General features: G+C 45.3%; 2 protein-coding genes across 3 annotated transcripts in view; both read right to left on the bottom strand.

The window, feature by feature from the left end:
* Positions 1-2,860, bottom strand: part of ZNF808 (zinc finger protein 808) — a 60,814-nt gene extending 57,954 nt beyond the window's left edge. The window contains exon 1 of one of the 2 annotated variants that reach the window (XM_054541123.2): positions 2,788-2,860. The gene's annotated coding sequence lies outside the window, so the exon portion shown is untranslated. Of the gene's footprint in view, positions 1-2,712 lie in introns of both variants that reach the window. The other variant, XM_054541120.2, reaches the window with a different exon arrangement.
* Positions 2,861-3,026: 166 nt separating this feature from the next.
* The window catches only part of ZNF578 (zinc finger protein 578), a 49,101-nt gene continuing 29,109 nt past the window's right edge, over positions 3,027-23,018 (bottom strand). Inside the window, 9 exon segments of the mRNA XM_063720249.1 lie at positions 3,027-3,172; positions 3,174-3,472; positions 3,474-3,567; positions 3,569-3,825; positions 3,827-4,049; positions 4,051-4,380; positions 4,382-5,933; positions 10,054-10,180; positions 12,923-13,004. Of these exon segments, the coding sequence (XP_063576319.1) occupies positions 3,136-3,172; positions 3,174-3,472; positions 3,474-3,567; positions 3,569-3,825; positions 3,827-4,049; positions 4,051-4,380; positions 4,382-5,933; positions 10,054-10,180; positions 12,923-12,985 (2,982 nt within the window). The 5' untranslated portion in view covers positions 12,986-13,004 and the 3' untranslated portion in view covers positions 3,027-3,135.

The following is a 23,018-nucleotide window of genomic DNA, read 5'->3' as shown; positions in this document are numbered from 1 at the left end:
TGGGGGCCTGGAAGGGCTAATGGGAAAGGTTGGTCTTACCACCCACATCCTAGAAAATTAGAGAAGCATCTTACATGAACCTGAGCTAAAGAAACTTCTTTTGCAAAGTTCTGATGACATTGATTCCTGACAGTTAATTCTCCCTTACAAGAAAATCACAGTAACATTTATAAAATGCAGAAGTGTAAACACACAGCTATTGACCTTGAAAACAGTGAAAGAAGGTCAACTGTAGAACTGAGACATAAGCAAATTATTTCAATCAAGAATACATGAGTCGTCAGGCACGATGGCTCACGCCTGTAATCCTAGCACTTTGGGAGGTCGAGGTGGGCAGATCATCTGAAGTCAGGAGTTTGAGACCAGCCTGGCCCACATGATAAAACCCTGTCTCTACTAACAATGCGAAAAATTAGCTGGGAGTGGTGGAGGGCACCTGTAATCCCAACTACTCGGTATGCTGAGGCAGGAGAATCCCTTGAACCCGGGAGGCAGACGTTGCAGTGACACCAGATCGCACCATTGCAGTCCAGCCTGAGCAACAAAAGCAAAACTCCATCTAAAAAAATAAAATAGAGTCTGGACGTGGTAGCTCATGCCTGTAATCCCATCACAGTGGGAGGCTGAGTTGGGTGGATCTCGAGGTCAGGAGTTTGAGACCAGCCTGACAAACATGGTGAAACCCTGTATCTACTGAAAATACAAAAACTAGCTGGGTGTGCTGGTGGGTGCCTGTAATTCCAGCTACTCAGGAGACTGAGGCAGGAGCATCACTTGATCCAAGGAGGTAAAAGTTGCAGCGAGCTGAGATCGCACCACGACACTCCATTTCAAAAAAAAAAAGAAAAGAATACATGGGTGCTTTTGGAGCAATGCTCTATGCTACTCCAGCCCATGTTTCAACATTTTTCCAGAATGGACCACAGGGCCTTGAGGAAAACACGCAATAAATAGCTCCTAGCTCAAGATTTAAACAAATGACATAACGAAAGAAAACTGAAATCAGACTAACTGGTTAAACTACATTTTGATGTTTAGTTAAAAGGTCACTGACATCTTTACCAAGTACACGCTGAAACAATCAAACTTAAGTAGTAGGTACCAGAGCCTTCCAATAAATAACAAAGACTAGAAAGCATGCAGACCTCGATCTGAACTGGATACAACTAATTTCAAACAGCAACTCTTTTGAAATTGTTGTAGGAAAAAAATCTCACGAATTCTGGGGTCAACCGGAAAATAACTGGAAAATATACAAGTACAGAAACGAATGATGTGAGCTGATTATAGAATGCTGCAAAGGCATCTTTCAGAAGTCATTATGTATTAAGAAATAAAACTTTAAAAACTAAGCTATATCTCAAACTCAAACTGCAAAAAAGAAAAAATAAGTAGAGAACTGAAGAGGAACCAGAAGGAAAAAAAAGGGAAGTCTATTATACAATGAGAACAAAAGCATTTTTGATGTCTGTTTTTTTCATTTGTTTGTTTCAGATGAAGATTCACTCTGCCACCCTTGCTGCAGTAGAGTAGCACGATTTTGATTCACTGCAACCTCTACCTCCCAGGTTTAAGCGATTCTAATGCCTCAGCATCCCAAGTAGCTAGAACTAAAGGTGCACACCCCCACCCCCAGCTAACTTTTTTATTTTTAGTAGAGACAGGGTTTCACCATTTTAGCCAGGGTGCTCTTGAACTTCTGATCTTAGATGATCCACTCACTTCAGTCTTCCCAAGTGCTGTGGGATGAGATACCCCGGGTTTGACATCTTTTTTTTTTTTTTTTTGAGACAGACTCTCACTCTGTCACCCAGCCTGGAGTGCAGTGGCACGATCTCGGCTCCACGCAAGCACCACCTCCTGGGTTCACACCATTCTCCTGCCTCAGCCCCCCAAGTAGCTGAGAATACAGGCGCCCACCACCATGCCCAGCTAAGTTTTTGTATTTTTAATAGAGACGGGGTTTCACGGTGTTAGCCAGGATGGTCTCGATCTCCTGACTTCGTTATCTGCCTGCCTTGGCCTCCCAAAGTGCTGGGATTACAGGCGTGAGCTGCCACACCCAGTCTGATATCCCTTTTAAAAACCACTATGGTATATACCTTTTAAAAAGTACTATCTCTTTAAAAAGTACTATCTCAAAAAAAAAAAAAAAGAAAAGAAAAAGAAACAATGCTGGGCACGGTGGCATATGCCTGTAATCTCATTACTTTGGGAGGCCGAGGTGGGTGGATCACCTGAGACCGGGAGTTCAAGACCAGCCTAATATGGAGAAACCCTTTCCCTACTAAAAATACAAAAAATTAGCCAGGCATGGTGGCATATGCCTGTAATCCCAGCAACTAGGAAGGCTGAGTTAGGAGAATCGCTTGAACCCAGGAGGCGGAGGTTGCTGTGAGCCAAGATCGCACCATTGCACTCTAGCCTAGGCAGCAAGAGCAACACTCCGTCTCAAAAAATAATAAACAGGCTGGGAAAACTGGCTCACATCTCTTGGCCATGCTGGTTTCAAACTCTTGACCTCAAGTGACTGACTTGCCTTGGCCTCCCAATGTGCCGGGATTACAGGTGTGATCCACTACACCTGGCCCAATCCTCTAAAACACTTGAACGTCAATTAAGGGTTGAACTCAATGTTAAGTCAGAACAAACTCAAGTCAATTCTGGATTGACTCTAATGTCAATTAATGCTTGATGGTTTGCTATACTCACTGCATTGGGAACAGTTATCTCAAAAATGAATTTTCTGATGTTCTGAAAGGAGTGATCTCGGGCTGAAGACCTTACCACACTTATGACATTTGTAAGATTTCTGTCCAGTAGGGATTCTCTGATGTCTAATGAGGTGTGAATGTGAAGTAAAGGCTTTGCCACAATCATCACACTTGTGAGTTTCTCTCCTGCATGAATTCTCCTATGTTTTGCATAGGATGAAGCTTGACTGAAGACCTTGCCACAGTCATGACATTTGTAAGGTTTCTCTCCAGTGTGAGTTCGCCGATGACCTGCAATGTATGAACGATGTCTGAAAAACTTGCCACATTTATTACACTCGGAAGGTCTCTCTCCATTATGGATTCTCCAATGATTTGCAATCATTGTAGTGTTACTGAAGACTTTGTGATAATCATTACGTTAGTCAAGTTTCCCTACACCATGAATGGCCTGATGGTAGTGTTGACCGGTCACTACAGTCTTTGCCACACTCATTACACTTGTAAGGTTTCTCTCCAGTATGAATTCTCCTATGTCTTTTAAGGTGTGATCTGTGACTGAAAACTTTGTCACATGCTTCACATTTGTAAGGTTTCTCTCCAGTATGAATTCTATGATGACATGACAGGTGTGATTGTTCATTAAAAGTCTTCCCACATTCATTACACTTGTAAGGTTTCTCTGCAGTGTGAATTCTAGTATGTCTTACTAGGTGTGAATTATGCATGAAAGCCTTGTCACAAACCATACATTTGTTAAGATTTCTCTCCAGTATGAAGTCTACGATGGTATAAAAGGGATGAGCAGTGACGGAAGATATTGCCACACTCATTACACTTGTAAGGTTTCTCACTTGTAAGGTTTCTCACCACTATGAAGTCTATGATGGCATACAAGGGAAGACCTGTGACTGAAGGTCTTGCTGCACTCATTACACTTGAAAGGTTTCATTCCACTATGAATTCTAGTATGTTTTGCCACATAGGAATGACACACGAAAGCCTTGTCACAAACCTTACATTTGTAAGATTTCTCTCCACCATGAAGTCTACGATGCCATACAAGGGATGACTTGTGACTGAAGGTCTTGCCACACTCATTACACTTGTTAAGTTTTCTCTCCAGTGTGAATTCTTGTATGTCTTGCCAGCTGTGAATTCCACGTGAAAGCTGTGTCACAAACCTGACACTTGTATGGTTTCTCTCCAGTATGATTTCTCTTATGTGACTCAAGGGTTGATTTCTGACTGAAAACTTTATCACATGCTTCACATTTGTAAGGTTTCTCTCCAGTATGAATTCTGTGATGGCGTGAAAGGTGTGATTGTCGATTAAGTCTTCCCACACTCATTACACTTGTAAGGTTTCTCACCACTATGACGTCTACGATGGCATAGAAGGCATGACCTGTGAGTGAAAGTCTTGTGACACTCATTACACCTGTACGTTTTCTGTCCAGTGTGAATTCTTCTATGTCATGCCAACTGTGAATTCCATGTGAAAGCTATGTCACAAACCTTACATTTGTATGGTTTCTCTCCAGTATGAATTCTCTTATGTCTTTCAAGGGTTAATTTCTGACTGAAAACTTTGTCACATTCTTCACATTTGTAAGATTTCTCTCCAGTATGAAGTCTATGATGACGTACAAGGCTTGACTGATGAACCAATCAAGTGACTGTGAGCCTTACCACAGTCATTACACTTGTAATGTTTCTCTCTGCTATGAATTCTAGTATGGTTTGCCAGGTAAGAATGGCACATGAAAGCCTTGTCACAAACCTTACATTTGTAAGATTTCTCTCCAGTATGAAGTCTATGATGACGTGAAAGGTGTGACTGTACATTAAAAGTCTTCCCACATTCATTACACTGGTAAGGTTTCTCACCACTATGAAGTCTACGATGGCATGGAAGAGATGACCTGTGACTGAAGGTCTTGTGACACTCATTACACTTGTAAGGTTTCTCTCCAGTATGAATTATCTTATGTCTCTCAAGGTTTGATTTCTGAATGAAAACTTTGTCACATTCTTCACATTTGTAAGACTTCTCTCCAGTATGAATTCTATGATGACGTGCAAGGCTTGATTGATGAATAAAAGCCTTACCACACTCATTACACTTGTAAGGTTTCTCTCCACTATGAAGTCTATGATGACGTGAAAGGTGTGATTGTTGATTAAAAGCCTTGCCACATTCATTACACTTGTAAGGTTTCTCTCCAGTATGAATTGCCTTATGAATTACAAGGGTTGAATTTTGACCAAACATCTTGCCACACTCATTACACTTGTAAGGTTTTACTCCAGTATGAAGTCTACGATGGCATCTAAGGGATGACTTGTAACTGAAGGACTTTCCACATTCATTACACTTGTAAGGTTTCTCACCAGTGTGACATCTACGATGGCATGTAAGAGATGACTTGTAAGTGAAGGACTTTCCACATTCATTACACTTGTAAGGTTTCTCACCAGTGTGACACCTACGATGGCATGTCAGGGATGACTTGTAACTGAAGGACTTTCCACATTCATTACACTTGTAAGGTTTCTCACCAGTGTGACATCTACGATGGCGTGCAAGGTATCGCTTCTCATTAAAGACTTTGCCACATGTATCAAATTTATATTGTTTTTCTCCTAAATGGATTATCTGATGTTTCATTACAAATGAGCTACAATTAAAGGCTTTGCCAGTCTCATTACATTGGAAAGATTTTTCTCTCATGTGTATTTCCTGTTTTTGTGTGAGTAATGATGAATGGAAAAAATTATTCCCATAGTTATTAGGAATATGTGTTTCAGGCCTACAAGAAATTCTTTGGGATGTTGAAATTGAGGAAGCATCGTTGACAGACTTCTCCACTTGATTAGCAATTTTCTCTTCATGCTGAAAGATGTGGAGTTCAGGCAGATGCAAACGAAAGCTTAACCCAAGCTGATCTTTAATAGGCTTGTTTGCAGCATGCCTTTGATCATCTCGGTCTGTACTACCAGTCGACTCTTTGATTTTTGTCATAGCTGCTTCATGGCCATTTCTTTCATCTTTTTGTGACTGAAACTCAAAGTCATGAATATCTTTTTCAATTTCCTGGAAGCAAAAATCTCCAATGTGATGACTTTCATGTCTTTGCAATGTCCCTGTGTGGAACACTTCTGTATTGCCTTGCCCTGTTGACAAGACCTCCTTCATCATGCATTTGGAAGAGATATCTGCAAAATATAAATACCAATACATTTCCAATTAAGTACAGATGGTAAATCATACTGAAGTGTGTAAATATGACACAATAAAAAACACTTATTTTGAACTTCCCAAACATGATCTTCAAAGTTTAGGAACACAAAAGGAGTAAGATTCTTTAATAAATAATGGACAATTACATGTCCTTCAAATCAAGTCTATGAAAGCTTATTTCCTATATCATGACAAAACACTGACAGGGCACAAACATGTGTAAGCCTAAAGTAAGGAGTATTTTTCCACTGTGACCCTAAAGTGTATCACAGTTTCCAAAAAACATACCACTGTCACATCAATGAAGAGAAAAATATATATTCTTCATATTTAAGCCATATTTACTGTGTACAAATAAATGCTAAAAAAAAAAAAAAAATCACGCAATATACTATATTGGTAAATAATCCACAACAAGCTCCTGTAAGGATAACCGAAAGCAATGGAAATTCTGTATTGTGAAACAATTACAGCACTGAGAAGACAAGAAAAGATTACAAAAATTAGCCAGGTGTGCTGGCCCGTGCCTATAGTCACAGTTACTCAGGAGGCTGAGGCACAAGAATCACTTGAACCTGGGAGGCAGAGGTTGCAGTGAGCCGAGATGGCACAACGGCCAAATCACACGAAGTCGGGAGTTTGAGACCAGCCTGACCAACACGGAGAAACCACGTCTCTACTAAAACTACAAAATTAGCCGGGAATGGTGGCACATGCCTGTAATCCCAGCTACTCAGGTGGCTGAGGCAGGAGACTCGCTTGAATCTGGGAGGCAGAGGTTATGGTGAGCCAAGATCATACCATTGCTCTCCAGCTTGGGCAACAACACTGAAACTCTGAATCAAAAATAAATAAAGAGGCGGGGCGCAGTGGCTCATGCCTGTAATCCCAGCATTTTAGGAGGCTGTGCAGTGCAGATCACGAAGTCAAAAGATCGAGACCATCCTGGCCAACATGGTGAAACCCCGTTGCTACTAATAATATAAAAATTTTCTGTGCATGGTGGTGCATGCCTATAGTCCCAGCTACTTGGGAGGCTGAGGCAGGAGAATCACTTGAACCCGGGAGGCAAAGTTGCAGTGAGCCGAGATTGCACCACTGCACTCCTGCCTGGGTGACAGAGCAAGACTCCATCACAAAAGAGAGAGAGAGAGAGAGAGAGAGAGAAAGTAAAAGAGAGAAAAAGAAAGAAACAAATTAAAAGCCTTAGTCCTATTCACAATTAGTCAACACCCATGACCAAATTCTCTAAAAGGCCCCATCTGCAGGAACATCCTATTGGAGAATAAGAAGTCTGATAATGGACTGGGCACGGTGGCTCTTGCCTGTAATCTTAGCACTTTGGGAGGCCGAGGTGGGTGGATCACCTGAGGCTGGGAGTTCGAGACCAACATAACCAACATGGAGAAACCTCATCTCTACTAAAAATACATAATTACCGGGTGTGGTGGTGAATGCCTGTAATCCCAGCTACTGAGGAGGCTGAGGCAGGAGAATCTCTTCAACCCAGGAGGCTTAGGTTGCAGTGAGCTAGTATTGCACCATTGCACTGCAGCCTGGGCAACAAGAGTGGAACTCCATCTCAAAAACAAAAAAAAAGGACGTCTGATAATGGCTTTTAGCCAATATGAACATAACTGTAGTTGTGACATCATAACTGCACTTTTCTACACTATTAGTCAATTCTTTTTTTTTTTTTTTTGAGACGGAATCTTGCCCTGTCACCCAGGATGGAGTGCAATGGCGCAATCTCGGCTCACTGCAACCTCCACCTCCTGGGTTCAAAAGATTCTTTTGCCTCAGCCTCCAAAGTAGCTGAGATAACAGGCACCCACCACCACGCCCAGCTGATGTTTTGGTATTCTTAGTAGAGGTGCGGTTTCCCCATGTTGGCCAGCCTGTTCTCGAACTCCTGACCTCATGCTCCACCTGCCTTGGCCTCCCAAGGTGCTGGGATTACAGGTGTGAGTCGCTGTGCCCAGCCGTTAGTCAATTCTTATTCCTTATAATGCTGTGTATTTTCTTGACCTCATACATCAGAAGGTAGTGATCTTAACATGTATTTCAGTTCTTATATTGTGTACTGGTGGTTAAGTAGATGTTGTGGCTTTTTTCTTAAGAGGGATTTGTGCAGGCTGTATAAATGTACTTATTTATAAGAATAAGAATAAGAGAATTCTGCAGGCTGTATAAATGTACTTATTTGCTTGCTGGTTTTATCATGGGTTACAATATTTTATTAATTAATTTTTATAATTTTGCATATGGCTTTTCAGTATGTGGTATGCAATATAACTGACACACTCCACTCGTTAATGTCACAAAATGCCACCAGGTGCAGTGGCTCACACCGGCAATCCCAGAAATTTGGGAGGCCAAAAGTGGTGGATTACTTAAGGTCAGGAGTTTGAGACCAGCCTGGCCAACATGGTGAAACCCCATCTCTACTAAAAACACACAAATTATCCAGTCATAGTGGTGTGTGCCTTTAATCCCAGGTACTCGAGGCTGAGGCAGGAGAATCACTTCAACCTAGGAGGCAGAGGTTGCAGTGAGCTGAGATCGCACCACGGCACTCCAAGCTGGAGTGCAAGACTCCGTCTCAAAAAAATAAAACTACAAAAAATGTTTCAAAAGTCACTAAGTGTCTGTTCTGTGTGGATATATGTAATTTTATGACATTTATTGAGAAAAGTATTGTATTAACTTTTTTTTTCTTTTTTTTCCTTTTTTTTTTCCGTTTGAGGTAGAGTCTCACTTTGTCACCCAGGCTGTCTCAGCCTCCCAAAGTGCTGGGATTACACGCGTGAGCCAGCTCGCCCAGCCAGGACTAGTGATTTATAAAAAGAGACAGTAAAGAGCACCCAGCCTGGCAGTATTGTTCATAATAGTAAAGAGAAAAAACCAACCCAGATATCCATTGACAGATAAATACATGAGGAAAATGTGGTATACACATAAAATGGAGTATTATTCAGCCTTAGAAACAAACTCGGATGGGGCCAGGGGTGGTGGCTCATGCCTGTAATCCCAGCACTTTGGAATCCAAGGCAAGTGAATCACGTCAGGCCAGGCTATCAAAACAAGCCTGGCCAACATGGTGAAACTGCCATCTGTAATAGAACTACCAAAAATTACTAGGGTGTGGTGACACATGCCTGTAATCCCAGCCACTCAAGAGGCTGAGGCAGGAGAGTCACTTGAACCCAATAGGTGGAGGGTGCAGTGAGCCAAGATCATGCCACTGCACTCAAGCCAGGGAAAATGTGAGATTCTGACTCAAAAAAAAAACAAACATAGAAACTAACAAGTTGAAAGCCACTGTGTCTGAAGGAAATGACAGTAGAACTAAACTATGGAAACCTCATTCAACCTCACAAGCTCCCTCAATAAGATTGAAGGAAACCATATCTGTTACAGGGTTGATTCTACAACAAACTGAACATAGGTTTTCTTCTTAAAAATGAACAATGACACATATTGGTGTGAAAAATGTGAAATGAACAAGAGTTCAGTCAAGAGCCTCATACATATGAGGCTGTGAGCCCAAATGATGTCCTCGCTGGGAGGAATTTCAACACCACTGACTGCTGCTTAGAGAAGATGATCATTAGTTTAAGGGATGAACATTGTCACAGTGCCAGTGAGAGACGCTTCTGTGATGCTCCTCAAAAACCAGAATGAGCTGGGCATGGTGGCTCACACCTGTAATCCCAGCACTTTGGGAGGCCGAGGTGGGTGGATCACCTGAGGTCTGGAGTTAGAGACGAGCCTGACCAACACGGAGAAACCCCGTCTCTACTAAAAATACAAAGTTAGCTGGGTGTGGTGGCGCATGCCTGTAATCCCAGCTACTTGGGAGGCTGAGGCAAGAGAATCGCTTGAACCCGGAAGGCGGAGGTTATGGTGAGCCGATACACAATTGCACTCCAGCCTGGGCAACAAGAGTGAAACTCCATCTCAAAACAACAAACAATCAAACAATCAAACAAAAAAACCACGTATGGGGCAAAATTACAAAAGAGAATACAAAACCAGGAAGAGCCAAGATAGACAAGAGCAGACTCCTCATGTCTGCAGGGACATTTTCCTCACCCACAGCCTCCAGGTTCCTGTAGTTCTCCAACATCACTTCCCTGTACAAAGCCCTTTGCGCAGGGTTCAGGTATTTCCACTCCGCCAATGAGAATTCTATAGCCACATCCCTGAAAGTCAAGCGTCCCTAAAATGAAACACACATTTCAACAAAACATTATGGAGGACTGAGTTATCACCTTCACAGGAAATGAGAAAAGAGAAAATAAGTATTTCTTTGATCAAAGACTGTTCTGACAAAAACACGTTAAGGTATTTTTGAATATTTTTTCCCTGTAGTTGCATTTTATTGTACTTTTCCTTGAAAGATTTTAAGATCCCATAAGTCACTATGGAAGTCTCGATTTTATGGACAATATAAAAACTATATAAATAAAAAGGAAACACAGGGCCGGGCGTGGTGGTTCACACCTGTAATACCAACGCTTCGGGAGGCCAAGGTGGGCAGAAAATTTGAGGTCAAGAGTTTGAGACCAGCCTGGTCAATGTGGTGGAAACCTGTCTCTACTAAAAATATAAAAATTAGACGGGCATGGTGGCAGGCACCTGTAATCCCAGCTACACAGGAGGCTGAGGCAGGAGAATCACTTGAACCCAGGAGATGGAGGCTGCAGTGAACCAAGATCACACCACAACACTCAATCCATGGCAACAGACTGACATTCCATCTAAAAAAAAAAAAGCAATGCCGGACAGTGGCTCTCACCGGTAATCCCAGCATTTTGGGAGACCAACGTGGGCAGATAATGCGGTCAAGAAAATCGAGACCATCCTGGCCAACATGGCAAAACCACTTCTCTAATAAAAATACAAAAATTAGCCGGGTGTTGTGGTGTGGACCTGTACTCCCAGCTACTCAAGAGGCTGAGGCAGGAGGATCACTTGAATCCAGGAGGCAGATGTCGCAGTGAGCCAAGATCACACCACTGCACTTTAGCCTGGCAACAGAGCAAGACTCCATCTCAAAAAAAAAAAAAAAAAAAAAGCCAACACAGGGTTTTCTCTACAGACATGTCAGATATTATGTTCAACATACCAGGTGATATTAAGTCTCTAGATGAGCTAAGATACAAGTGGTGTTTCAGAGGACAAAGTCGAATGGCTTTCAAGGAAAAGTCTGAATCTAAAAACTATCATGATTGGTCAGGCATAGTGGCTCATGCCTGTAATCCCAGCACTTGGGAGACTGAGGTGAGCAGATCATGAGTTCAGGAATTCGAGACCAGCCTGGGAACATGCTGAAACCACATCTCTACTAAAAATACAAAAAACTTAGCCAGGTGTGACAGCAAATGCCTGTAATCCCAGATACTCAGGAGGCTGAGGCAAAAGAATTGCTTGAAGCCAGAAGGCAGTGGTTGCAGTGAGCTGAGATCCCACCACTGCAATGCAAGCTGGGCAACAAAGAGAGACTCCATCTCAAAAAAGTGCAGAGTCCAGCCGGGCTGGCTGTCTCCATCTGGAATGCCAGCAATTTGGGAGGCCAAGAGGGGAGGATCACTGGAGGCCAGGATATCAAGGCTATAGTGAGCTATGATTGCAGTACTGCCATCCAGCCTGGACAACAAAATAAAAATACAATATAAAAAATAAGGCCGGACATGGTGGTGCACACCTTTAATCTCAGCACTTAGGGAGTCCAAGACAGGCAGATCACGAGATCAGGAGTTTGAGATGAGCCTAAAGAACATAATGAAACCCTGTCTTAACTAAAAGTACAAAAACTAGCTGGGTGTGGTGGTGCGTCCTGTGGTCCCAGCAACTCGGGAGACCGAGGCAGAAAAATTGCTTGAAACCCAGAGGGAGAGGTTGCAGTGAGCCGAGATCATGCCATTGCACTCCAGCTTTGGTGACTGAGGGAGACTCCATCTTAACATATGTACATACATATGGTGACCCACGCCTATCACTCAGGCTCTTTGGGAATCTAAAGTAGGGATTAGTTGAGCCCAGGAGTTTGAGGCTGCTGTAAACTCTGAATTGTGTCATTGTACTCCAGAACTAAGCCACAGAGCAACACCTTCTCTCTCTCTCTTTCTTTTGAGACAGAGTCTCGCTCCATTTCCCAGGCTGGAGTGCAGTGGCACAATTTCAGCATATGGTAACCTCCACCTCCTGGGCTCAAGTGATTCTCCTGCCTCAGCCTCCTAAGTAGCTGAGATTACAGGCATGCACCACCACACGCAGCTAATTTTTGAATTTTTAGTAGAGATGGGGTTTCACCATGTTGGACAGGCTGGTCTTGAACTCCTGACCTCAAGTGATCTTCCTGCCTTGGCCTCCCAAAGGCTGGGATTACAAGTGTGAGCACCTGGACCAATGTTCTGTCTCTTAAAACAAAACAAAACAAAAAAAGTTTGGAGACAGAGACATCTTGATCTACTAGTGTGGCTTCAAATGCATTACCAAATCAGATACAAAATACTTCCCCTTATTTCTCTCCTTTCCCAGAATTTGCCACATATCTGGGCACATTAACATATGTATTTCATATATAGTTTCTCTGAACTGATGCACAAACAGCTGACATCCAGATGTGGCCCCTGAACAATCCAGGCTGCCCAGCAGTGCTGACATCAACGGGCCCACACCCCATGTTTATCCATGTCTGGGTGAGCCCTTCCCAGGACCATGCCCAGTGGAGCCTCTTCCCAAGTTCATCTCACTGGGTCACAGGAGATGGAGTTCTTTTGAGCAGATGAGAGGAACTGAGGGCAGGCATGGGTGAGTGCAAGCGAACGTGTCAGGCAAAAATGCTTCAGACTCAGAAAAGACTGGCTACTACAATACATTACTACAATACAATATAATACTACTACATTTCAGAAAGGAAAGAGACAGATTAATCCACAGAGGAATATCACTTCACCTGAGGAAGAGCCATGCCTGGCTCCTTTCCTTTCCTCTTCTGAGCTGCTTCCTCACATAACATGAGTCTTTAGAAATCAATCCTGTATGTGGAAGAAAAACAAGACTTCATGTTAGAAATGACTCACTCGGTTCCTGTGATAAAAACACATGAACGGGGAGATGTCACCCTGTAGAAAGAAGTCCCCCACTGCCCAGTGCACCAGAGATCATGCAGACATAAGAAAGTCCCACAGGAAGACCTATCAGCGTATGTTTGACCACAGTCTTCAGATCTCACTCCCCTCCTGGAGAAGCCACCACACACGAGGCAGCAGTGGGGAACTGAGCTGGACTGATCTCCCCTTTGGGGCACAGACCCATCCCTGATCAATCCCCATCCAGAGGAGAGCTCCTCACCTCTCTGTGGATCACAGGCTGAGCTCAGCCCTCAGAAATGGAGGACACAGAGCTTCCAAGCTCAATGCTACACACAGATGGCAAGCACCTGGGCTACTGCAGGTGTTACTGAGAGTGGGTTCCATCCCATCGGAATAAGAATCTCTGCTAAAGCAGCACAAAAGCTCTGTTTGCAAAATGCTCTGCACTCTAATGTGAAGCCAGGGTTGAGCTTCACTCAGAGGGGGTGAGCCCAGCACAGCCCCACGTTCTGGCTCTGCCCTCCCCTTGGGGCCTTGTTCTCACCAGGATCCAGACAGTGGATGACAAAGGCACAAAAATAATCACAAAGAAGCCAGGTGCAGTGGCTCACACCTATAATTCCAGCACTTTGGGAGGCCTAGGTGGGTGGATCACGAGGTCAGGACTTCAAGACCAGACTGGCCAACATGGTGAAATGCCTTCTCTACTAAAAATACAAAAATTAGCTAGGCATGGTAGTGGGTGCCCGTAATCCCAGCTATTCAGGAGGCTGAGGCAGGTGAATTGCTTGAAGCTGGGAGACAGAGGTTGCAGTGAGCCGAGATCGACCACTGCACTCCAGCCTGGGTGACAGAGCAAGACTCCATCTCAAAAAAAAGAAGTCACATAGAACAGTCAATGGGGACCAGAGGTGGGGTGAGGGTTGGGCTGTGTGTAAGGAAAATAAATCTTGGGGCCCCAAATAACTAAGCAAAAGGGAAAAGTCAAGCTGGGAACTGCTTAGGGAACCAGACTCCCCTTCTATTTAAAGTCACCCCCTGCTCCCTGACATAGATGTGTATCTGAGTGCCTCCTTTGAAAGGCTAACCAAACTCAAAAGAAGGACCCAGCACAGTGGCTCAGGACTGTAATCACAGCACTGTGGGAGGCCGAGGCAGGCAGGTCACTCTGGGTCAAGAGTTCGACACCGTCCCAGCCAACATGGTGAAAGGACATCTCTACTAAAAATACAAAAATGATCCGGGCATCTACTTGGGAAACAGAGGCAGGAGAATCACTTGAACCCAGGAGGCAGAGGTTGCAGTAAGCCGAGATCATGCCACTGCACTCCAGCCTGGGCGACAAAATGGGACTTCATCTCAAAAAAAAAAAAGGAAACTCAAAAGATTGCAACCATTTGTGCCTCAGTTCTCTGTGACCTAAAAGCCCCTTCCCTGCTTCAAGTCTTCCTGCCTTTGTTTAAAGTTCTCCCAACTTCCCAGACCAAACCAATGTACTTCTTACATACACTGATTTATGTCTCATGTCTCCATAAAGTGTATAAAATTAAGCTCTGCGCTGACCACCTTGGGCAAAATAAACTTTCTAAATTAACTGAGATCTCTGTAAGATTTTCTGGTTTCACAGCTGCAATGTCAAATGGGGGCTGTGGGAGATCACAAAGGAAACCCGGAGAAGATGATATCAGAACAAGGAACTAGGAAAGAAAGGCTGCTTGTCACTTGCAGCTGAAGGGCAGAGTCCTAGGCAGAGGGACAGCTCAAGTGAAGGCCCTGAGACAGGAGCAACCTCAGCCCCAGGAAGAGGAAAGTGGCCCGTGTGGCTGCAGCAGTGGAAGAGAGGAGGGCAATGGTAGGAGATGAGGTCAGAGAAGTCCTGGGGGCACAGACCCATAGGGACACGGTCTTCAAACATGTTTCTCCCACAACCCAAAAGCATTTTGAAAGTCGATTGTGATCCCAGCTCCTCAGGAGTCTGAGGCAGGAGAATCCCTTGATCCCAGGAGACAGAGGTTGCAGTGAGCTGAGAACATGGCATTTGCACTCCAGCCTCGGCCACAAGAGTGAAAATTCGTCTCAAAAAAAAAAAAAAAAAAAATTTGGAAGTGATGTATCTTCTCACTTTTTTCACATATACATGTAAGTTTCTCTTTGTATTATAAATTACAACACTTACAAATAATGTAATATATTTCCCATATTTAAAATACATGCTGTCAAGTTAGGCTAAGTTTCCGGAAGTACACAGTCACTCTCATCTGAGATGTGCAGACTGCAAGGGAATGTGTTTGGGGATTTAGGAAGTCACTTATGGACACTGGAAGGTGGGGATGCCTGTTTGATGTCCCAAGAGAGAGCTGAGGAGACAACTGGACACAGGATTGTAGAGCTCAGGGGCGAGGCCTGCAGGGGACATGGAGTCGTGTAGGTGGGTGAAAGCTGTGAGATGATAAGGTTCAAGGTGATTTGAGTCTAATCCCCTGTTTTTGCTCATTTTAGAGAACTGGAATTCATTTGAAATTTGAGTTAAAAATCAGCACTACCCTCTCCCAGAAGAAAAGCCACACACTGTATTTTGTCAGTCATTTCAGGGGTCAGTGTCACTGACTGAGCTTTTCCGGTCTTATGCCTCACCTCTATGTTACAGGTGGGCTCACTGAGGCTCACAGCGGGAGACATTTCACCAAGTTATTCTGAGAAGCTCTGAGGTGAGGAGGAAGGAGGTGTGGCTGATTCCCATGTGATTGCCTGGAAGGGCCAATAGGCTGCCTTGGTCTTCCTCGTCTAGAAAATTCCAAGACAAGCCAGGAGTGGTGACTCACCCTTGTAATCCCAGCACATTGGGTAGTTGAGGCAGGCCGATCACTTGAGCTGAGAAGTTTGAGACGAACATGGGCAACATAGTAAACCCCATCTCTACCAAAAACACAAAAACTTAGCCAGGCCTCATGGTGTGCATCTGTGGTCCCAACTACCTGGGAGGCTGATGCACGATCACTTGAGCCCGGAAGGCAGAGGCTGCAGTGATCCAAGATTGTTCCACTGCATTCCAGCCTGGGTGATAGGGTAACAGTCTATCTTACAAAAAAAAAAAAAAAAAAAAGCGGCCAGGCGAGGTGGCTCATTCCTGTAATCCCAACATTTTGGCAGGCTGAAGTGGGCAAATCACAAGGTCAGGAGTTCAAGACCATCCTGGCCAATATGGTGACATCCCGTCTCTACAAAAAATACACAAATTACCATCCTGGCTAATACGATGAATGACTGTCTCCACTAAAAATACAAAAAATTCTCTGGGCGCGGTGGCAGGTGCCTGTAGTCCCAGCTACTCTGGAGGCTGAGGCTGGAGAATGGCATGAGCCAGGGAGGTGGAGCTTGCAGTGAGAGGAGATTGTGCCACTGCACTCCAGCCTGGGCGACAAAGCAAGACTCCGTCTCAGAAAAAAAAAAAAAAAAAAAAATACACAAATCAGCCAGGCATGGTGGCAGGCGCCTGTAGTCCCTGCTACTTGGGAGGCTGAGACAAAAGAATTGTTTGAACCCGGGAGGTGGAGGTTGCAGTGAGCTGAGATCATGCCACTGCACTCCAGCCTGGGCGACAGAGCGACACTCCATCTCAAAGAAAAACGAACAAACAAAAATTCCAGGACCATCTTATGTACCTGAGCAAAGGAAACTTCTTTCAAGTTATAAGGTTCTGATGACAGCAATCCCAAACATATCATTACTCACTCCCAGAAAAATGTTCAAAATATACACAACTGCGCATGCATAGCAATAGGCGTTTAAAACACTGAAAAAGAGGCAGCTGTAGAAATGAGATCTGAGCAAATGCTTTTCTCATGAACACATGGGCTCTGCTAAACCAAGGTTCCAAGTCAATCCAGCCCATCCTTCAACATCTGCAGAGAATATTATGGACCAGAGGGACTTGAGGGAGACACTTACTTAGAAGCTCACAGATCACCATTTTTTCAGATGACCTAAGAAAAGAAAATGGAATAGGCTACTTTAACTAAATTTTCATGTTAGGATAAAGAAAAAAGGTCCTTGCCAGGTGCGGTGGCTCACGCCTGTAATCCCAGCACTTTGGGAGGCCAAGGCGGGAGGATCACGAGGTCAGGAGATCGAGACCATCCTGGCTAACACGGTGAAACCCTGTCTCTACTAAAAATACAAAGAAAAAAAAGAAAAAAGGTCCTTGATATCTTTATCAAGTACACACTGAAACAACCTAACATCATATATCACATAATAGAAAATGTTTTCGATATATGATAAAGACTAGAAAGCACGCAGACCTCAATGTAAACTGAACACAATTTCATAGAGAAACAATTTTAAAATGGTTAAAAAATATAGATGTAATGAAATCTTGGCTCAAAGGAGAAATAGTTGAAAATATATCATACTTTGAAAACAGTAAGGCCAGGTATGGTGACTCACGCCTATAATCCCAGCACTTTGGGAGGCCAGGGCAGGAAGATTACAAGGTTAGGAGTTCAAGACCAGCCTGGCCAACATGGAGAAACTATGTCTCTACTAAAAATACTAAAATTATCAGGGCATAGTGGTGGACACCTGTAACCCATGCACTTTGGGAGGCCGAGGTGGGCAGATCATGAAGTCAGGAGTTTGAGACCAGCCTGGCCAACATGGTGAAATCTGTCTCTACTAAAAGTACAAACATTAGCTGGGAGGGTGGTGGGCGTCTGTAATCCCAGCTACTCAGGAGGCTGAGGCAGGAGAATCGCTTGACACCAGGAGGTGGAGGTTGCAGTGAGACGAGATCATGCCACTGCACTCCAGCCTGGGTGACAGAGAGTCTCAATAAATAAATATATATATCTAAACATTAGCTGGGCCTGGTGGAGCATGCCTGTGGCCCCAGCTACTCCGGAGCCTGAGGTGGGAAAATCACTTGAGCCCAGGAGGTTGCTGTGGCACTGAGCTGTGATCCTGCCACTGCACTCCAGCCTGGACAAAAGTAAGAGTATCTCAAAAAAACAAAAATTAAAGGCTGGGTGCGGCAGCTCATGCCTGTAATCCCAGCACCTTGGGAAGCTGAGGTGGGAGGATCACCTGAGGTCAGGAGTTCAAGACCAGCCTGACCAAGATGGAGAAACGCCATCTCTACTGAAAATACAAAATTAGCCGGCCATGGTGCTGCATGCCTGTAATCATAACTACTTAGGAGGCTGAGGCAGGAGAATCACATCAACCCCAGAGGCAAAGGTTGCAGTGACCGAGATTGCACCATTGCACTCCAGCCTGGGTGACAGAGAGAGACTCTGTCTCAAATAAATAAATAAATAAATAAATAAATAAAAAACAGCTAATGAGGCCAAGCGTGGTGGCTCACGCCTGTAATTGCAGCACTTTGGGAGGCCGAGGAGGGTGGATCACGAGGTCATGAGTTCAAGAACCATCTTGCCAAGATGGTGAATCCTGTCCCTACTAAAAATACAAAAACCAGACAGGTGTGGTTGTGGGGGCCTATAATCCCAGCTGCTCGGGAGACTGAGGCAGAAAATTGCTTGAACCCGGGAGGCAGAGGTTACAGTGGGTCAAGATTGCTCCACTCCACTCCAGCCTGAGTGACAGAGAGAGACTGCATCTCAAAAAGGAAAAAAAAAAAGACAAACTAATGAAATGAGGAAGAACTAGAAAAAAGAAAACCAATTACAAAAAGAGAACAAAAGCACTTTTAATACTCCTTTCATCACGTTCCATATAGTAACAGAGACTCAGTCACTTCTTACCCTACTTCTCTCCCCCACTCCCCACCCCATCCATGAAAAGGGAAGAGGGTGATCCACAACTAATGAGTCAAGTCACTGTCCTCTGGCTGAAGAGGGGTTGCAGAGGGCAGCTGGCCTCTGATGCCATAATCATAAAATGCAGCACACTTAGACGTTGGATTTTGCAACTCTCATTCTCATCCGTATAATTTAAACAAATTTTAAATTTGTTACCTTATATACAGAGAAAGCAACATGCCATCACTTCATCATCACATCCAATCAACTCACCACTCATCTGCACTCAGGGTCCCCCTTCGTCTTCATTACTGCTTCCCTCCATCATTCTACACCTAGCCCTTTCTCACTTTCTCTCTCCATCTGTTTCTTCTCTGCATTTCCCCCTGGGCTTCTGCTCATTTTATGCCCCTCTCCTGTTTTGCTCCATTCTTTTTTGTTTTTTTTTTTTGAGACAGAGTTTTGCTCTTATTGCCCACGCTGAAGTACAATGGTGCGATCTCAGCTCACCACAACCTCTGCCTCCTGGGTTCAAGTGATTCTCCTACCTCGGCCTCCTAATCCAAAATTAGCAGGGCATGGTGGCACATGCCTGTAATCCCAGCTACTCGGGGGTAGTATGGCAGGAGAATCGCTTCAACCCTAAAGGCACAGATAGTCACTAGCCAAGATCGTGCCATTGCACTCCAGCCTGGGCAACAGGAGTGAAACTCCACCTCAAAAAACTAATAATAATAATAATAATTAGTATGTAGGCCGGGCACGGTGGCTCATCCCTGTGATCCCTGTACTTTGCAAGGCCAAGACAGGAGGAACCTTTGAGCCCAGGATTTTGAGACCACCCCGGGAAACATACTGAAACTCTGTTTCTACAAAAAAAACAAACAAAGAAAAAAAAACTACTAGCTGGGCTTGGTGTCTCACACCTGTGGTCTCAGCTACTCGGGAGACTGAGGGAGGAGGATCGCTTGAGCCTAGGAGGTCGAGGCCGCAGTTAGAGTAGATAATGCCATCGTACTCCAGCCTGGGCAATAGAGCCAGACCCTGTCTCAAAATATTAATTAATTAATTAAAAGTATTACTTAATAACAGAAAGTGATTTTTTTTCCCACATCACTGCCCCACTTCCTACCCAACATGGGAAAAGGGAAGAGAGTGACTCACAATTGAATGTCACTGCCCTCGGGCTGAATAGGGATTCCAAGTGGAAGCTAACCTCTGATGCCAAGATTTATAGAATGTACATGACTCACAGATAGGACTTTTAAAATTCTCAAACTCATCTGCATAATTTAAACAAGTTATTAGACTATATACACAGAAGTCAACATGTCACAGGTAATCATATCCAATGAACTCACCCACTCATCTGTACCCGAAGTCCCCCACCCTTTTTTTCTTTTGAGACAGGGTCTTGCTCTTTTGACCAGGCTGGAGTACAGTGGCATGATCTCTGCTCACAGCAGCCTGGAGCTCCTGGGCTCGAGTGATCCTCCAGCATCCTCCTACAGAGTAGCTGAAATTACAGGTGCACACTATCATGCCCGGTTATATTTTTTTTCTTTTTTTTTTTTGACAGCGATGGCGGGTCCCACTATTTTGCCTAGGCTGGTCTTGAACTCCTGGACTCAAGCAATCCCTCTGCCTCGGTCTCCTAAAGTGCTGGGATTACAGGCTTGAGCCACTGCGCCCAGCCCCTCTTTCTTCATTACTGTGCTTCCTTCCCTAATTCTTTACACATCTCTCATTCTCCCCTTCTCTCTCTAGCTCTTGTTTTCTTGTCTTTTTCCCTGGGATTCTGCTCCTCATTTTGTACCCCTCTACTCTCCTGCTATTTATCCCATTCTTCCCTCTATTACTTCTCTTCCACCTCTTCTGCTCCATCCACACAACTTATTTAACTTTTTTTTTTTTTTTGGAGGGAGTTTTGCTCTTGTTGCCCAGGCTGAAGTGAAATGGTGAGATCTCGGCTCACCACAACCTCCGCCTCCCAGCTTCAAGCGATTCTCCGGCCTCAGCCTCCCTAATAGCTGGCATTACAGGCATGTGCAACCGCGCCTTGCTAATTTTGCATTTTTAGTAGGGACGGGGTTTCTCTATGTTGGGCAGGCTGGTCTCGAACTGCGGACTTCCGGTGATCCGCCCGCCTCAGCCTCCAAAACTGCTGGGATTACAGGCATAAGCCACCGCGCCCAGTCATTATTTAACCTCTTGTTGCCCTTCTCCCCATCTTTCCGTCGTCCTCAATCTCTATATATTACCGCCTCTTTACGTCTCCTCTGCTCTCCCCGTTAAATTCTCTCTTCCCTGTTACACCCCCCGTCCCCACTCTCTAGCACCCCAGATCCCCAGGTGTCCTCCCTGCTGTGGTTCTCCCTCTGTTCTTGCCACCAGCAAAACTCTGCGGGTTTGGAATAAAACGCCTGCATCCAGCAGAAGTGCGTTTTCCGGGAGGTGGAGCTGGGCAGGCAAGAATACCCGGGGTCAAAGGACAAGCCCCTGGGACCTGCCCAACGCTGGTTCAGAGGAAGCGGTGACTAAGAAGGAAAACTTTGGGAGCAGCAGGACCCGGCACGAGGAGGGACGTAGGGGGCGACGGCGCCTTAAGACAAGGGTGACACCTGCAGGATCCCAGGACCAGGCAGGACTGGGGCCGCAGCGCTTTGCTCCAGGGGCCGAAGAGGGAGAGGCTGGGAGGCGCCCAGGGCGGGAATCCACCCGGCGGGTGAGGACTTTAAGAAGCACAAGGCGGGAGAGTCAGAAAAAGGTTTTGAGCAGGAAAACTACGCGATAGGAAGTGTATACATTGCCCTACAGCAGAAAGACCGGGGACTGGACCAGCCTCCGGAGGACTTCAAACCCAAAAGCAAGCACCTCCCGGACTCTTACTGGGACATCTCAATTTGCTCTATGTGAAGGAAGACAGGCAAGAATTTCCAGGTCCGTGGGGACCCCACGTCCCAGGGACAGAAGCGCCGGGGAGCTGGGAAGCGCGGACTTAATACAAGACAGAGTGAAACTCACGTGCCGCGGCAGGACCTTCACTCCAAGCGATCCGCCTCTGAGTTTGCGCGCGCAGGACAGAAGCCAGGCCTGGGCGGGGCCCGCGAACAGTTTGGCGGGGCCTGGGCGGGGTAGGGTCGGGGCGCGAGGCGGAGAGACCTTGCCCTTTAGAACCTCCAGAGGGCGGGGCGGGGCGGGGCGGGGCGGGGCGGGGCGGGGCGGGACCTGGCGGGACCTGTGTATCTCTCCACCTCGCACCCAGCGCCTTTGTTTTTTCAGTTTTTGGAGGTGAGAGCGGCCAGGAAGGCTGAGGCATGATTCAAAAGCCCTGGAATTGTCTGGAACGGGCATGCAAACTAAAATGTGAAATGCAAAGCCCTGCCTGGGTGGAACATAAATGATTTCATGCTGATGGCCCACAGAACAGAACAGAAATCCTCTCCGTTTCTATTCGCCATTCACTCAGGAGGGAGAGTCCACCCCTGCTCAGCTTCAGAGCCATCCCTAGGGCCTCCCCCTGGGATGCGGGACCGAGTGCTCAGGCCAGGGAGAAGTGAGGTCACCACCTGCTGCTTAAACACAGCAGGGATGCAGGCACCAGGCGGAAGCCTGAGGTCCCAGCTACTCAGGAAGCAGCGGCCAGAGAATCGCTGAACCTGGGAGTCCAGGCCAGCCTGGGGGACAAAGTAATACCCCCTCCCGCAGGGCTCCCTTCCTGGCCTCTCCCTCGCTCTTTTTCTTTTTCTTTTCTTTTTTTTTTTTTTTTTGGAGACAGAATCTCTCTCTGCCGCCCAGGCTGGAGTGCAGTGGCACGATTTTGGCTAACTGCAAGCTCCAACTCCCGGGTTCACGCCATTCTCCTGCCTCAGACTTTCGAGTAACTGGGATTTGAGGCGACCGCCACGACGCCCAGCTAATTTTTTGTATTTTTAGTAGAGATGGGGTTTCACCGTGTTAGCCAGGATGGTCTCGATCTCCTGACCTCGTGATCTGCCCACCTCAGCCTCCCAAACTGCTTGGATTACAGATGTGAGCCACCCCACACGGCCTTGTTTTTTGTTTGTTTGTTTTACTGTTTTTAAATAAAATTTTTCATGGTGTGACATAGGGATCCAACATTATACTTTTCCATGTGGATATCCAGTTAGTTGTCCCAGCACATTTGTGAAAGAGATCTATTACTTTCTCTATTTTT

The sequence above is a fragment of the Pongo abelii genome, chromosome 20, assembly GCF_028885655.2.
Source record: "Pongo abelii isolate AG06213 chromosome 20, NHGRI_mPonAbe1-v2.0_pri, whole genome shotgun sequence".
Taxonomy (NCBI): domain Eukaryota; kingdom Metazoa; phylum Chordata; class Mammalia; order Primates; family Hominidae; genus Pongo; species Pongo abelii.
Note: the sequence above shows the minus strand (reverse complement) of the source record. Positions and strands in the feature narration are given on the sequence as shown.